Source organism: Saccoglossus kowalevskii, chromosome 6, assembly GCF_978046115.1.
Source record: "Saccoglossus kowalevskii chromosome 6, keSacKowa6.1, whole genome shotgun sequence".
Taxonomy (NCBI): domain Eukaryota; kingdom Metazoa; phylum Hemichordata; class Enteropneusta; family Harrimaniidae; genus Saccoglossus; species Saccoglossus kowalevskii.
In genome coordinates this window covers 35,848,177-35,864,257 of record NC_140646.1, presented here as the reverse complement: position 1 = coordinate 35,864,257, position 16,081 = coordinate 35,848,177, and the positions used below count along the sequence as shown (strand labels likewise).

General features: G+C 35.9%; 1 protein-coding gene across 1 annotated transcript; it reads left to right on the top strand.

Annotated features, from left to right (window-relative positions):
• The first annotated feature begins 3,116 nt into the window (after nt 1-3,116).
• Nucleotides 3,117-9,453, top strand: LOC102801358 (basic phospholipase A2 RVV-VD-like). The gene is made up of 5 exons (XM_085500868.1): nt 3,117-3,187; nt 8,095-8,140; nt 8,218-8,395; nt 8,492-8,613; nt 9,048-9,453. Exons 2-5 carry the CDS (start codon nt 8,101-8,103, stop codon nt 9,272-9,274), a joined length of 567 nt encoding a protein of 188 aa, XP_085356994.1. The 5' UTR covers nt 3,117-3,187; nt 8,095-8,100; the 3' UTR covers nt 9,275-9,453.
• The last annotated feature ends 6,628 nt before the right edge of the window (nt 9,454-16,081 follow it).

The window sequence follows — 16,081 nt, the reverse complement described above, 5'->3', positions numbered from 1 at the left end:
CCAGTCAGCGAAATAAGCTAAATTAAAACCCAGTGAATAATTAACCCCTTTACAGTATATAATCATAACATACAGTGGTAATGCCCCGGTCACAATTCTCTCACAAGTCATTGTTAATGACACAGTCCCCGTTGCAATTAGGGGAAATGTTACTAGTATTCCCGTAATGATGAAATCACGTACGAATGTTTGGTCCACACGACGGTTGCAGTATTATTTAGAACCAATAACTTGCATGTTTAAGGAAGACATTATAAACAAATACTGCTTGAAAATGAATTGCTTACTAATTGCGTGATTTAACTGCTTTCCCTGGTAATCATGCGATCCTGCCATTGTAGAGTTTTGATTTGATGCGTGTTAAAAATGGAGGTGAAGGGACATAGGTGCTGCATATGCTGCCACTCCCCAGCCTGTTGATCTTTGAAATGGGTTACTGCTGTATACTGTAAGTTTGCTAGGCGACTGTATAAACAATAATTGTAAAAATGTAAATAGGTGAATTTAAAAATCCCGAAGCCCTCTGAATTGCGAATGATTAACCCCAAAACGGCGTTCCCGATCGGAAAGGTACATGTGAAATGAAATGTATCCTTATAGCACCATTGCCTTACTGCTGTCTGACATTCCATCGTTGTCGTGTGTGAACCTGGACTATTTGTCTACCACATCCCTAACACTGCATTAAATTATTGCTTTATGTGGCAAGTCGATTATATAAAACTACATGCGGGATGCGAGAAATAATAATAATAATAATAATAATAATAATAATAATAATAATAATAATAATAATAATAATAATAATAATAATAATAATAATAATAATAATAACTATAATAATATGACAGAACCCCACACCCTCCCCGTGGCTTTCGTTGCGTATGGAAGTTATTTTCACGAGTGATGCGGTGTATCCTGCGGCCGTACTTTCACGAGCGAAGCGAGTGAAAGTACAGCAGAATACACCGCATCTCGATTAATAATGATGTAATGATGTAATAATCATATGTAATAATGATTATTACATATGTACTGCAGTTTATTTTGATTCGTCCCTGAAATCAAAATCGGTATTTCCACAACCCATATGCAAATGAGGTCTGAGAGCAAACAAAGTAGTCCCTTCAGGAGTACAGTTTTTCGGAATAAACAGTATTTAGAAGTACGATATTTTCCCCTTGGGGTACATGAATATACTTGCCGAGTGAAATGAAATTTGAACAACAGTATTGGTACTTTTAGGCAGTCACTTATTTTGGCCCAAACTAATTTGCATATCACCCATGCAATAATGTTTTCGGTATTTTCACGGTCGATATGCAAATGAACATCATTGACGCTGCAGGTCGGCGTCTTCTACACCGATCTGACGCATATCGCGCAAGGTGTGTCGGGAGTTTGTTCGAAATTTCGAATGTTTAGAAGTGAATCGTCGGCCGGCACGTATTTTACGGGTATATCAAATCGTTTCAGGGGCATGTTTACTAAAAAACGATAAATAAAACTTAGAAATATTGTAAGGACATACTGGCCCCAAAATTGGACAAATTTGCAATAAGTTTACGCTGCTAATGTCTGGTTCGGAAGGCGTTCTACGTGTGATTTACTTGCGCTCAAGGACGTTCTATTTTCGAACGAGTTGAAACCGGAAATAACGCAACTACTTTCGAACTTCAAACACAAATTTTATTATCGTTATTATGTGTTAGTTTCTGTTGTTTCAAAAACTGAATTATGTATGACAATAATATTCCACTAAATAAACAAAAATATGTGATTAAAAGGCAACCCAAATTGTAAAAAGCAATATCAAGTTCCGCGTATAAACACTGTTGTAAAGAGGCGGCGGAGCGGAATTTTAGCCAAAATCGGCTAGTAAGGCGTAACCTTGTAAGGCGCCATGTGACTCAGGTTTGTGCTGGGACAGCGCTTCCGGTGACGACACAACGTGATATTTTCATTAGCTACCGAACTATTTTTATTTTGTAAACACATTTTCGTCTGCTATTTTTATCCAGTCCAAATCGTTCAACAACATTTTTGGCATGTCAGGTGTTCATCACATGGAATACTACGATTGGGAGAACTTAATGTATGTTGACCACCTGGAGTTTTATAAACCTTGAAGGGCTCTCAGAAGATCCACCAGCAGTAAAATCAGCGATTACTATGCAGCCGCAACCATCAGCATAGGTTTCTGCTGGCGACGTTGCGGCGTTACTCAGTTCCAAATAAAAATTACCAACGCCAAAAGAGCAACATTTTAACCGGTAATCAAGACTCAGTCAATCCACGACCAGCAAGCAACATCACACACGAAGTTGTAGCGTGCTGCTCAGCGACAACCGCTGTCGACGAAAGTCATCCCGTCAGTAGCCCTGAGTACAGTCCTGTAGGTTGGGCTTCTTCCGCTGATCATTCGGTCCCCACATGATCAGCGGAAGAAGGCCAACCTACAGTGGTTGCACGGCATGTTTGCGGAACTTTTAACTTCAACATAAACTGTGTATCATAGTCGTCCAGTTCAAGTTCTGGTTCTGTCGTGTTCCCAACTAAACGTCAACGAGTTATTTATTCGGACAGTGACTCAGATTAGACGTCTGATTATTTTAATTTCAAACAAACAGTGACACGCGTTCTCCGGGCGCGTTCTACACTGACACGCGCTGCTAGGGCGTAACACTTATATTGGAACATATTAATGGGCAATGGGGTTCCCCGACCTAAATTCCATCCCGGTTCGCACGTTCTTTCTTTAATACGAAATGATCAAGTATGGAACATATGTAATAATAACAGAACCCCACACCCTCCCCGTGGCTTTCGTTGCGTATGGAAGTTATTTTCACTCGAGATGCGGTGTATTCTGCTGTACTTTCACTCGCTTCGCTCGTGAAAGTACGGCCGCAGGATACACCGCATCATTCGTGAAAATAACTTCCATACGCAACGAAAGCCACGGGGAGGGTGTGGGGTTCTGTCATATAATTACCACTTTAAATCAAATTCATAGTAATTAACATATCAGAACCGACGTGCTTCTCTCAGAACATGCTAGGAGTAATGCGTTTGTTTAGAACAGCCAAATGGGAAATCAATAGATTTCTGGCGGCACTGTAATTCTGACGTCCAGAGTCAATTCACGACTATTAGAGTGCGTAGAAGCATATATCCGACTAATAACGTATGTATAACTTTAATATTTACTTCCAAAATACTGTATGTCTTTTTGTTCTTTCACTCTATGAGGGGCGAGGATCTGGCATTGACAAAAGTCAAAAAACCATAAGTTGAATTTTTTGTCATTTTTTTTAATGCAATATTGAACCCACATTGTTTTTTGCGATACCACATTGATTAATGCCATAAATGTGTAGTAATTGTATGTAAATATATTTAGTTTGAACTCATTTTCCACCAAATTAACATGTATACCCTATATATCATATGTGTCATTTTTGCTGTTTATTACGGCAAAAACACAGCTGAAGACAGTGGCATTGGTGTGATATTTTGGTAATGTAAAAAACTACCCGCGGGTACTTTAAATGAGACTTGGTACCCATGCTGAAGTATAGCTTTTTCAAAATCTCTAAACACGTACTTATTTTTGAGAAATTATACCCCTTTTTCAAGTGCAGAAACTTAAAATAGATACCCTAACTAAATAACACCCCTTTTACCCTTTTTTACTTCAGCTTGCGTACCATATTTTATTCAGAGAACCCCCCCCCCCGGGGGGAACACTATCAGAGAAACGTGAGCGACATTTGCTTAATTTCAGTGAATTTCTCTGTGTTTGTATCACTGGGACTGTGTGAGTAAACACTTATTGGTTTTACTGAAATAAACTCTCAGTCCTCACGTGGTGACAGCGTTATCAGCGGGTGTTAAGGTTTCAGTTGTGGGGATATTTAGATATCATTAAACCGGAATTAGTCACCGCTTTCCGCCATGTGTGAACGGTAATAGGTGTCCTCGTGAGAACAATTCCAAAAAGATAAATAATATTATCCGGATGTTTCAAAAGAAATAAAATAAGCAGCCAATTCCAGACTATAATAAACATATTATTATTATGCATCTGTCACCATATCGCTTTAGGTAATTTTGCGGTATTGTTCGGGAAATTTGCATCTTACCTGATTAGGAAATGTGAAATCCATAAATGAAACGATTGTACGGTATTTTTAAGATGGTGGACAATTATAATAATAATAATAATAATAATAATAATAATAATATGTATTACACCTTATTTGACATTTTGACAAGATAGAGAGTGTGTAACCTTTTGTAAGAAAGGATAACGGGAGAGCTGGACAGCGAGGGGTTTCCTCAGACCGTATGAAAGAAAAGCTGGACTCTCTGTGATGAACTGATGTGTATTCCTTTGGGTCGAATCTGGTATATATACGTGTGATATGTACGTGTTCATAACACACTGGTTGTTACGATCGTCGCACTGCCTTGGTTCATACTTATTTTCGGGATAATCTCATATTATTAGTGTAATATATAACAAATATTAAAACACAATTAATTATTACGGTTCATTGCATAACGGATTCTTGCGTGCACATATCTTGACGGTACCTGATTTGAAAGGCGATAGTTAGATTTGCGTTGAATACATACTGCGTATTTTTGTGCCATATACTCTGTGAGTCCGTGTGCAAGTTACCTTCAGAAATCTTCACTAATATTCAACGATATTCTTTGTGTTTATAACGATGAGGCCAAGACCATGGAAGGTACTAACGGTAGTTAGTACCTTCCATGCCAAGACAGACCAAAGAGGAACTCGAAATATTACACTAGCATTACCGTTTAGTATAATAAGCTGTTTCCGTTCAGATAAGTAACGTTATATACAAGGTAAAATACACGGATTGAGGTCACATCCAGTATTAAAAAATACTTCATCTCTGTACATACTTTGTGACGGGGTAGTTATTGGGGCATTTAATATAATAATATTATGCACAAGTTTTACACATCTACCGAACTTCTTTTTTTTTTCTAAACACTTGTTACTTTTACGCAGATGTACAACCACGCATCTGGTTATTTGTGTTCAAAACGCATTAATGAAATGACCATTTTGATTTATATTTTGGTCTGAATTTTTTGCATAAATATTTAATAACATATTATTTATTCAAACACGGAATCCATTTAGCATTAGAGATTAGCGAACCCAAAATCCCCAACCATGGGCAATGCTACGAGATTATTTTTCAATGATTTTCGTTGCAGATACATACAACTGTTATTTCACAGTAGTTTTTACAAGTACAAACATGCCTAAAACACGGATTGCAACGTTGCGTATTGACAATATGTGCGTTGAATATAAATAAAACAATTTCTACAAGGAACTATTGTGAGAAAAGTCAAGGTTGACTAATTAAGAGACAAAATGAATTATGAGATCATAGACGTTTATGCTATAATTCATTCAAATATTTTGAATTGACTGACAGTTACGCACGTGTTACTGAGGGTTAACAATAATACTACATGGAATATTTCGTGGTACATAAATACGTAAATAGTTTGAATGTAATGGTTAACGAGACTTTCTTCCAGAATTTTCAGAGAATTTCTAAATGTACTTAGTGTTCTCTGTCTTAAAATGATTAAGGATTAAATGCGACTCCGTTGGCATATAATTAAACATAAATATGAAATTATTTGTTTATTACACGTGAATACCACTCAAACAGGGATAAAATAAGTTTCTACTTACACGTGACTTGTGCCCACAATCAAATATGTTTCATTTATTTATTTCGGTTTTACTTCCATCCAAAATGTCAGCCAAACCACGTGACTAACTATATCATTTTTCTCATAACAAGCTATGACCAAAAATGTTATGGTAATTTTTATCAAAAATCGGAAGAAGCTATTGAAATATTTAAAAGAAACAAATACCCAGATCTTTGGTGATTCAAAAATCAAAAACAGTCACTGGTCAAAATCATTTAATTATTGAAACATAATGACCTAAATAAATCGTTGATATTTGGCGGGTGAGAAATCAAAAGTCGGTGAAATCATTGGAGATTTCGCGATCGGTATGGGAGTACATGGGAATTCCTATCACAGGACCATAGGGAAAAAGTGAGCACATTGGAACAAGAACCCGAAAGTAAGTAAGTAGAATAATGAAAAGAAACAAAAAATAAAATATGGGATACAATTATAAACGAGGAAACTGGTTGGAAAAATAAATACAAAATACGTTTTACAACTAGTAAAAAAATACATTGCTAACGAATCTCAAATAAACCAGCTGAACAAAAATGGTTTTATTTCTGTCGGACCAAGCAATCAAACCCTTTTACAACAATCTATATTCATCTTATAAAACAATAGAAACTGAACGAGTTGTTTACATGGCGCAATCTTATAAAGGTCCAAACACTTTGTAGGAAGCCACCAATGTTCGGAAACTCTTTCCCGCCAATAAATCTCCTCATAATGATGTGATCTGATATGCGGGGTTATAGGTATCATATACAGACTAAGTAAACATTCACTTGAGCATTTTGGGATAGTGGAACTGGGAATAGAAGCAAATAGATGAAAATACCAGTTACATCACTCATGAAGATTGATGATTCGTTTGATGGCCAGGATAGATGTATTTAGTGTTCATTTTTATGCAATATGTCTACACTTGCGATTCGCAATTTCGATGTATAGAGTCATATCGCTGCTGTGGACAGCGACGGCTAACAGACTGTTTTGATTCTGCGGCTCTCTTGACACGGGCAACTAATGTTTAGGTTACTGTTTTTTTTATTATTCTGACGTTTACTTGGGTGCATTTTGTATATACCAGTCAGACACTGACAGGAAGTAAGTAAACGGGCCGGGACATAGTCAACATGGGAGATAACGTCATCGTACAACATTAATGAACACAATTTACATTACAATCTCATGCTTCGAACAATTCGATATTTATGCTTCCGAACAAAGTACTGTGCACTGTCTAGCAGAGTACACCACACAATGACTGTAGTCACATCAGTAAGAAAAATATACTGTGGCCTCATGGTCAATGTAAATACAAAATAAATGTCAGTGAAAACAATATTTATGAAAAAATCTTGCAGCCTCCATGGACTAGTTGACAAGCCCTGATATTGCAAAACCGTCAGTTGTGAACTGAACTTTAAATCTCATTAGGATTTCCACATGAAGTTACACAGATAGATAAAATGCATTTTTGAGATAATGTTAAAATAATGCTTTTTTGTCAAGGTTATATTATAATACTAAATTCTCTTATTATTGGGGGTATTTTTGTGAGTGTACACGTATGAAGTAACATATGTATTCCCATTAAAATTATCAAAACTTCAAATGTAGTCATAGTACAAATGTAAAGTAAACAACATTATCGAGAGTGATTTTAGATTTGTTGACAAAATAGCCGAAATGCTGTGACATTGTCTAATTGGTGATTGGAATTGCCAAGACAGTTTATAAAATAGTGAACAAAAATTTTCGTAAATAGTAAAGTTACTGACCGCGAATGAAGCCCATCGCGAAGTGTCTTGATACGAATGAAAAAATTATAACACGTTCTTAACATTTTCAACGGATTGTTGTGAACTTGTTCATAGTAAATGAGCTCACGGAACTAGCATTTGATATTCTGAGATAGTGATGTAATCATGTTAAAGGAATATATGACGACACATGTTGTTGAAGTACATTGGCCCTCGCAAGCAAATGAGTACCGTTTGTTGCCAAATAACTGTCTATTTCTTATTTTGGATAATGACTATTCATTATTTTATTTTATTTTATTTTATTTTATTTTATTTTATTTTATTTTATTTTATTTTATTTTATTTTATTTTATTTTATTTTATTTTATTTTATTTTATTTTATTTTATTTTACAAAGACCAGTTATATTGACAATATAACGTCAATCGTCTGTTAGTGTGACCGGCATATAGAGCAGGTAAATTCAAGCCATATAATATAGTATACTTTCATACTTGACAGCCCTATCTGCCAATAAGATATAATGTAATATATAATATAATTTAATTTTTACTTGCAGGGTAGTATGAAATTATTTCAGGTTCTACTAGTAGCAGCATTGAATGGTATGTATACTATTTTTGTTTTGTTTTTGCGATCAGTTATGAAAATTGTAAATGCATTAATTAATCTGTTCATTCAGGGTGCTTTCAGGTTGCATCCTTGCCCAAAGACCGATATCGTCGGAACGTACTGCAGATGGGTGTAATGACAACGTGCACGACTAACAGCAGCATGATTGGCTGGGTCGATAGCTATAAAGGATATGGCTGCTTTTGTGGATATGGTGGAGAAGGGACACCTATTGATGCAACAGACGAGTAGGTTTATTTAATTCGTTTATTTCGATTTGTATTGAATTTTAAGTTTAAAATTGAATAATGAAGAATAATTGTTGAAATGGTTTGATTTTCCAGGTGCTGTGAGGCGCATGATTCGTGTTATGAAAAAACGAACTGTAGACAAATTTATAAGTATATTGTCATGTACGAGTATGATACTAAGAATTGCGGTACGAATGAGGCTGAAATAGTGTGCAGTAAGTCATCAGTTGTATATACTTACAAAGTGCATATACAGTCAATTTAAAAGATTTGGTCATGTAAAGGTTTCTTTAGTTAGTTGTATTGGTAGATAAAACTTGAATGACATCCTTTCTACTAAATATAATATAAAAGGATTCATGTTCAGTATTCAGAACTAATATACATGGATATGACTGATTGGCTGTATATGTATTTCCATACAAGGTTACGTTTCTTTACGTATTCAAGACCGTGTATTATTTATTGTTTGTCCATTGTTTGTGTTATTGAGCTTGACATTTCTCTAGCAGTATATTCAACATTTTATTAGCCACTGGATTCACATTAACTACGTCAATGAATAGATATATATCTGAATCATCAGAATTCCAAACCAACACAATCTTCCATGCATGCATACGAACTGTTTCTTTGTGTTTGGCTTCAGAAACTGCCGATGAATATAGAGATGATTATATAGCGTCGTGCAAAGCAGCTCTATGCCTATGTGATGCAGAAATTGCGAAATGTTTTGCTAATAATCTAGACTCATACAACAAGAATTATCGAAGATACAGTCAGTCACACTGCAGTATTGGCAGCGGAATGCTAAATTCGATTGCCTACAATTATATTAGTCTTCTCTTCTTATATATTGTAACACAATATGCTTAGACGTTCATCTTTTATCATTTTCTTTGATCAAACTTTTTACACGAATCATTACATTAAATAAGTCAGACGTTTGTTAAGCAACTATTTTGGTACCCGAATAAAAAAATAAAACCAATAATTGCATTTTTTTCAAATATTTTTCTCTGCAAATTAATAAATCTGATAATTCTAAAGAATTATGATATTTTGTATATAGTTTGGAGTCATTTTTATGTTAAATTTATCTTTTATTTGCTTGTAAATCTTTCCCAACTAAATTGTCTTCTTTTTGACGCAGTCACAATTGCGCTCAATTATGTTGCTCAATTAATGTGCTTTCTGTTTTTCGAAATCAAATGCGTAACAGATCCGTCGTCGAATGAAATAGTATAAGTGATCCGTGGTACATCGTGGCCATTTCACAATGTAATCTTATCCTCACAATTAATTGAATAAAATTTAGTATATTAGTCTTATTTTTGATTCGCTGTTGGTGGTACTTGATTGCCAACCAACCTAATCAAATATGTATTTTGCATTGTACGAGTGCAAAATAAGTTATTAGGAAATTAGGATATTAGTACCAGCTGTTGTATACGTATGTGCGTTGGCCGATCCTGTCAAATCTCGTCTTCTTTTTTATGGCGTCTGGTCGATGTGAAATTGCTCCAGCCATTGGGTAATGAAATTAACTGGTGTATGTGTGAAAACTGCTGTAAAGTAGTGGTAAAAAGAATTTGCGCGGTTTTTGTGCTGCTATTTTCTGAATGATTTGGAGCAGCAATGGAAGCCGACCATTTAATTGATAACAATCTTGTCCAGAATATGATTTTAAATGGCCGATCTTATAGAGAAATCAGTCTCGTATTGGAAAGCACGTTTCCGGGAAGGAGAGGTATCGAGGTGGCGTGGCGAGGTGAGTAGATTTCCTCTCTAGGACGCCGAGTTGGGCGTCGGTACCGAGAGGGAGGCGGTAAATATGGTGTCGAGCGACCAAAATAGTAAACCAAACTTAGAACTCGTGATACTGGTGCAGACGACTATGGTCGAACAACCATGAAAAAATAAATGGCGGTACTTTGGTGTTGTACATTTAGCACAGAAATAAAAGACTCTCCCACAGTTGGGCAATCAATCATTTTATTATTGGTCACGATGTACGATGTGCGTCGCCCCTCCAAAATTAAGTTGAAACCCTTTGAGGGTCTATATTTCAAAACGTTTGAGGGAGAGCATGCCCCTGGAGGTCGCCACCCACCCCCCTCATGCAAAATTTCGTGCCGCCGCCTTTCGGTTCATTGTACTGGCAGTGTTTCTTACGTATCGGCATATAAATCTGGCTTTAGCTGCTTTCAGTGTGTCGTTAAATCCACACCCCGTTTATACTACATACAACACAATAACAAATCTTGCTTCTTTAGTTGCACGACAGTTATATGCAGTATAAAGGTGTTCCAATCACATACAACTGCCTGCAACAATTTCCCAATGCAACTACACTCAATTTTACTTCTTTTCATTCAGACCATATTATCCTTAGAACACAATACACGCTAATGCACGTATGATGGCCACTGCTGGGTAGCAAATATATCTGAACCTCACACTTCCAAACTTAAAAAATAACTCATCATTCAACATCACTTAACTTGTCATTTCCAATATTTATTGAATCAGGTGAGCCGCCAGCATTGATGTGTCCGCTCGCTACATGTCTTTGAACTGATATTCCGAATCCCTCAGTATTGAAAACTGCCCTCAATGTGCACCCACAGTAATCTTGCACTTATCATTATAGACTCTTAATTACTGAATCACACTTATTGTGCTGCGATTCTGATCATTATTGCCACATATGTAAGTTAAAGCGGGAGGGCCGTCACCTGCGCACGCGCGGGAATTGAGTCCCAAGCGACGATAACAACACACGATAAGAACGCAAAGGCTCATGGGTAGACAATGACACGCTATGGGCATCTGACGCATGCACAGGTGACTCCCCCGCTTTAAGATATGAAATGAATTCAATCCCCATCTCAACTTACAAACTTTATATCTTAAATAACTTAATATCTTGGTTTATAAACTTAATATTTATTTTTTTTCTGGTGAATACTTCATTACTATTTCTGGCTTGAACCATTTCGATTTACCGCGCCTAACATTCATTGGGCGTTGAAAAAAAGCTGTTAGTCAGTTTATAAAGTTATTTATTTATTTATTGTATAATGTAATGCCTTGGCATCTTTGAAAAGACTGCACTTTTCTAACATAAATAGTGCATATTTAATCTAATTAATCGAAAATTTCATTCAGATTTAGGATGTGAAATGTTTTATTACACTGATTAATGTAACCAGATTGTTAGACCATAACTGTGTTAACCGATTGTTACTTGGAATTCGAACGTATATGCAAATTGTCGTATGCAAATCTGCTGACACAAGTCGGTCCGTGTATCACACCGTGTTGCCGTCAACATGTTGCAGTTTGTTAATTAAAGTAGAGACTTGCTCTTTTTCTTATGTAAATATTGCAGATCATCGATGGCCCTCTGTCAATTGGTGGCATTGCATAATATATGGTATACTAATTAACATTTTCTGACAATACAAGTTGCAGTGTGTTGGTCCGTATATCATAGAGGGCGTCATTCTCCAAGCCTCGACTGATTCGGAATCATGGTCATACAATATCACTGTAAGGCCAAATGTCAAAATGGTGCGAAAATGACCTAATAATGGAAACAAATGAGGAAGTTTGACATAATAAATATAATATACAAGTGGAGAAATAATTGTTACCAATATGACCAGTATACTACAATAGTCAGGCGAGCCATAGTATTTATAACGACATATTTCTCCAAAATGCGTTAGAACGTGTGTTTATATTCTCTATAAAGTGCTTACATCTGTTACATACTTTCGATAGTAGCGAATCAAAATATGGATGGTGAAATGCTCATGCCGCCAATCATAGTAGCCTGTATATAGTCTTATGTACATGATGGTTTAACCATGCTGTTCACTTCAATGTGCAGAAGATCCAAATGTGATTGAGCTAGAATATATTGTTCTAGAACAAATATACATGCCCAACATGCACCGCTGTAATACGATTCGTAGAAGTATTTCAAAAACAGTGAATGTTTTTCAGCGATATATTACATAATCCTTCATCGCTTTCTTGTCTAACGACATAGTCATAGTAACGAAGTGGCTCCAGAGGTGCCACTATAGATACGTCAGAATTAAGGTATAGTAAGTTGTTTGCCAACAAGTTAACGCTCTTTGGCTGCACTAGGTGAGCAATTTCTAAATTCGGTACTAAAATCCGTGCTGGATACCACCACGTGCTATTTGGTTCACAGTCTGTGTGAAGGAGAATTCGTTCTGCTTGCATTAATCTGTGTGCACTTGGAAAACTTATCAGATTTTCAAAATGAAAAACATGGCAGAAAAAACAGATAAAATGTGCTGTATTTGGGAATGCGGTTTCCGAAAACCGAACTCTAATCCTTGTTTATCAGAGTCACCAATTATACGATGTCTCGATGTATTGTATTTGGAAAGTCTGAATTCAAATTATGTACTTTGAGAGAATTTGATTCTTTTCTTGGTTGTGTGTCATAATTTACCATACTGATACACACACATAATACACCATACTGATGTGACACAAGTGACGTACAGCATCGTAAATACATAAAGTGCATTCTGTCCTGCATATCATTGGTAAGTACAAGTAATAGTTATCAAGGATTCCACCGAACCAATTATTGACAAACTTTTTGGTAAAATTGCAGAGAACGCGTCGATGGGTACGAACATTATTATTGGTGTATAAAATGGTAGAATATGAATGGTTATAATGGTCACTGTATAATTATAGATATTTACACGTTAGGACGTTTCTGTTGACTTGTATGTTTACTTGATGTATAAGACTGCTACACTTAGCTGAGGATTCATAGCTGTGTGATGACATTTCAGTCATTTCTGATATATTTTGCGTCATTAAAATTATTTCCAGATATTACTTTTATTTGCGACGCCATTTGTCGTCGCACGTTTGTGTTACACAAGTCTATGGGAGGAACCAGCTGTTCTATGTCAATAAAAATCTTAATATCTGAAAATAACAAATTTAATAACACTAAATGTACCAGAAATGACTAAAATACCATCAAAAAGACAAAAGACCGACGCAAGAAGATTTATAGACCCACAGGTATGCGACACCCACGTCATACACGTCAGTATACCCAATAAATAGCAGTGGCCTGGCAACACAAGTAGACATTCGTGTATTACCTTACCAGTTTTGATAATGCAATCATCGGCTTCAGAAAATACAGAGTGATATACACAGTACCACAATGCAGCAATGGTGACCAACACACCGAATATCAGTACTTTCTTCATTGTGGCTTTTGTCTAGTAGTATATGAAGTCACAATTTTTATCTAATTATGCCGCAATTACCTTTTGGCAAAAAACAACTCTGAGGTGATGCAAAAGCAAATCCCCTTTAATAAAAAAAAACATGTATAGATTTGGTGCCATAATAAGACGTTACTTTTTTTAGCCATGTTTACATATTATGCTTTTTTTATCATGTTTATAATTATTGCATTATTTATTCTTTATTACAAAATTTGTCTGAAATTATCATCCCTGGCAAAGGGCTAGAAGATTGTTATCATTATCACAAAGGGAGCATGGTCTAGTCCAAGAACCTTTACGCAGTGCTGTGTAATAAAGAATTGACTAGCAGACAACATAACAACAATACAAAAATTGCTACTATGTACACAACAGCTTTATTTATATAATCTAAAAATAGCATAGTTACTAGGATGGATAGAGGGTGCTGTTGTCAATTTATCTTGCTTAGTAAAATGCATTACACATAAGGGGACTAGGTGGATGAATGAATGCTTTTCCCACAGAGCTCTGTAACGCTAAGAATAAGCCAACCACAAGTTAATGTGTCTTTCATAAATAAAGACACGCCTTTATCTAAATCATAATTACAGTAAGGTAATTATCTTCGCCGTGTCTTAAGTCCCCGTGTTGAGAGAACATCGTGATTGTTGTTCTTTTTGGCGGCGTGGGATGTTTGAAGCATGCCCAAATATTTGTCAAAGGACTGGGAGGGGCTTTGTTCTCTTTTGAACCGATCTTCCCCTGTACAAGGGATACCACAACACTCACAACCCCAAGAAAATGTGGCGTTGTTGATATGTAAACTGCAAGTCGAACATACTAGAAAATAAAATGTATAAACTCTATGAATAATTTGTAAAGCTGTATATAATTTATTGAAAATATAATTTTGTTGTGAAAGCTACTAGTTAATGCCAGGAAATTGTTGATAGTGTGAGTCAAAAGGAGCGTTAGCCACGTTCTAAGGCACATTCCTGTATTTACCATGCCTTGCATGATTATGCGAAAATAAGACGTACTATTCAACGATTCGGTTAGTAAGTTTACTCGAGAAGCAAGCCATCAACATATAATAGTTTTCAATTTCAAAAGAAATGCACATGAGGCTATTTAAGAATCTTCTCACAAACATAAGAACTAAAATGACCATTTTAAACCCTAAACAAGTACGTTAATGTTTTTATTTATTTTATTTTATTTTAATTATTATGTTCTACTCGCAAATGAGCTCAAAAATATTGAGTGTGCAGCCAACACTGTCTACATAAATAAATAAAGCAAGAACTAAATGTTACGGCACGAGCGCTCACAAACATTGACAATAGCCATATCGTCCGACTAAAGTCGCCAGCGAACTGAATGTTAAGGCTGTTACGATCGAATAAATGAACCATGGATGGCCAAGATGCCTTAACCCCAGTATGGTTACAGGCACAGGGGTTATTATAACTATTTTAATGTAAGTCTTATGGTTAATGAGTACCGAAATCAATTATGGTCAGACTGTGGTCGACCATCAAAAACTATTACTGTAACATTGTGGTCGTCACGAAAGCCGTGCAGTCAAACTAAAGATAGAATATCCTCTAAATAACGATGAAATTAGCAAACCTACAGATAAAGCTCGATCTAAAGCATGCGGTTTCTTTAGTGGTGTCGGCAGTTGTTGAACAATGTTTTGCGACGCCACTAAATAATCCTATTATTTTTGTTTTGACGTACCAGTAGAAATCAGATAATGCGAATACTAGTATTCAAAAGAATAAACCATACACTGTGATAAAATACCCGGATGTGTATTGTATATTTAAAACTCCTGGCCACACATGTACATTAAACTAAAACTATGCATCAACTACTGCTATGTTAGGAGTATGTGTCCAGTCAATCAATTCAATTGTTAATGCAGATATTAGTTTTTAAAAATGTCATGAGAAGGGTGGACAGTATGTAGCTGTTTGTCACACGCAACGTAATATTACCGTAATTGGTATAGTACAGGTGTGGTGGTTCAAATACCAAAATGGCAACAGTAACAGAAAGACTTCCCTGGCGGCGATGATAAAATACGAACACGGAGCCAACAGATGAGGTTTCAACTGGTACTGGTATTATTATACTCTGCAAACATCAAGTACAATAACGCGGTAAAACTCCACTACTCCAATAGCTAGATACTTAAACTCCAATACAATTCAACGAGATCTCCGATCTGAACTCAGTGCTGAACAACTCCCCTATATATACCCAACACTGTCTATAAATAGACCATTACATCAGCATACATAATGAGTCTGGAATTTACTATAAATTTCTAGAATGTTCCATTACCTTCTATTGCCTCCTACAGTGTTCTATTACCTATTCAACCAGTTTC

Excerpts from the sequence above, each read along its gene's own strand:
- LOC102801358 (XM_085500868.1), top strand. The coding sequence starts at position 8,101 with ATGAAATTATTTCAGGTTCTACTAGTAGCAGCATTGAATG. Across the intron at positions 8,141-8,217 it reads ACTAGTAGCAGCATTGAATG|GGTGCTTTCAGGTTGCATCC; the intron begins GTATGTATACTA and ends CTGTTCATTCAG. Across the intron at positions 8,614-9,047 it reads TGAGGCTGAAATAGTGTGCA|AAACTGCCGATGAATATAGA; the intron begins GTAAGTCATCAG and ends GTTTGGCTTCAG.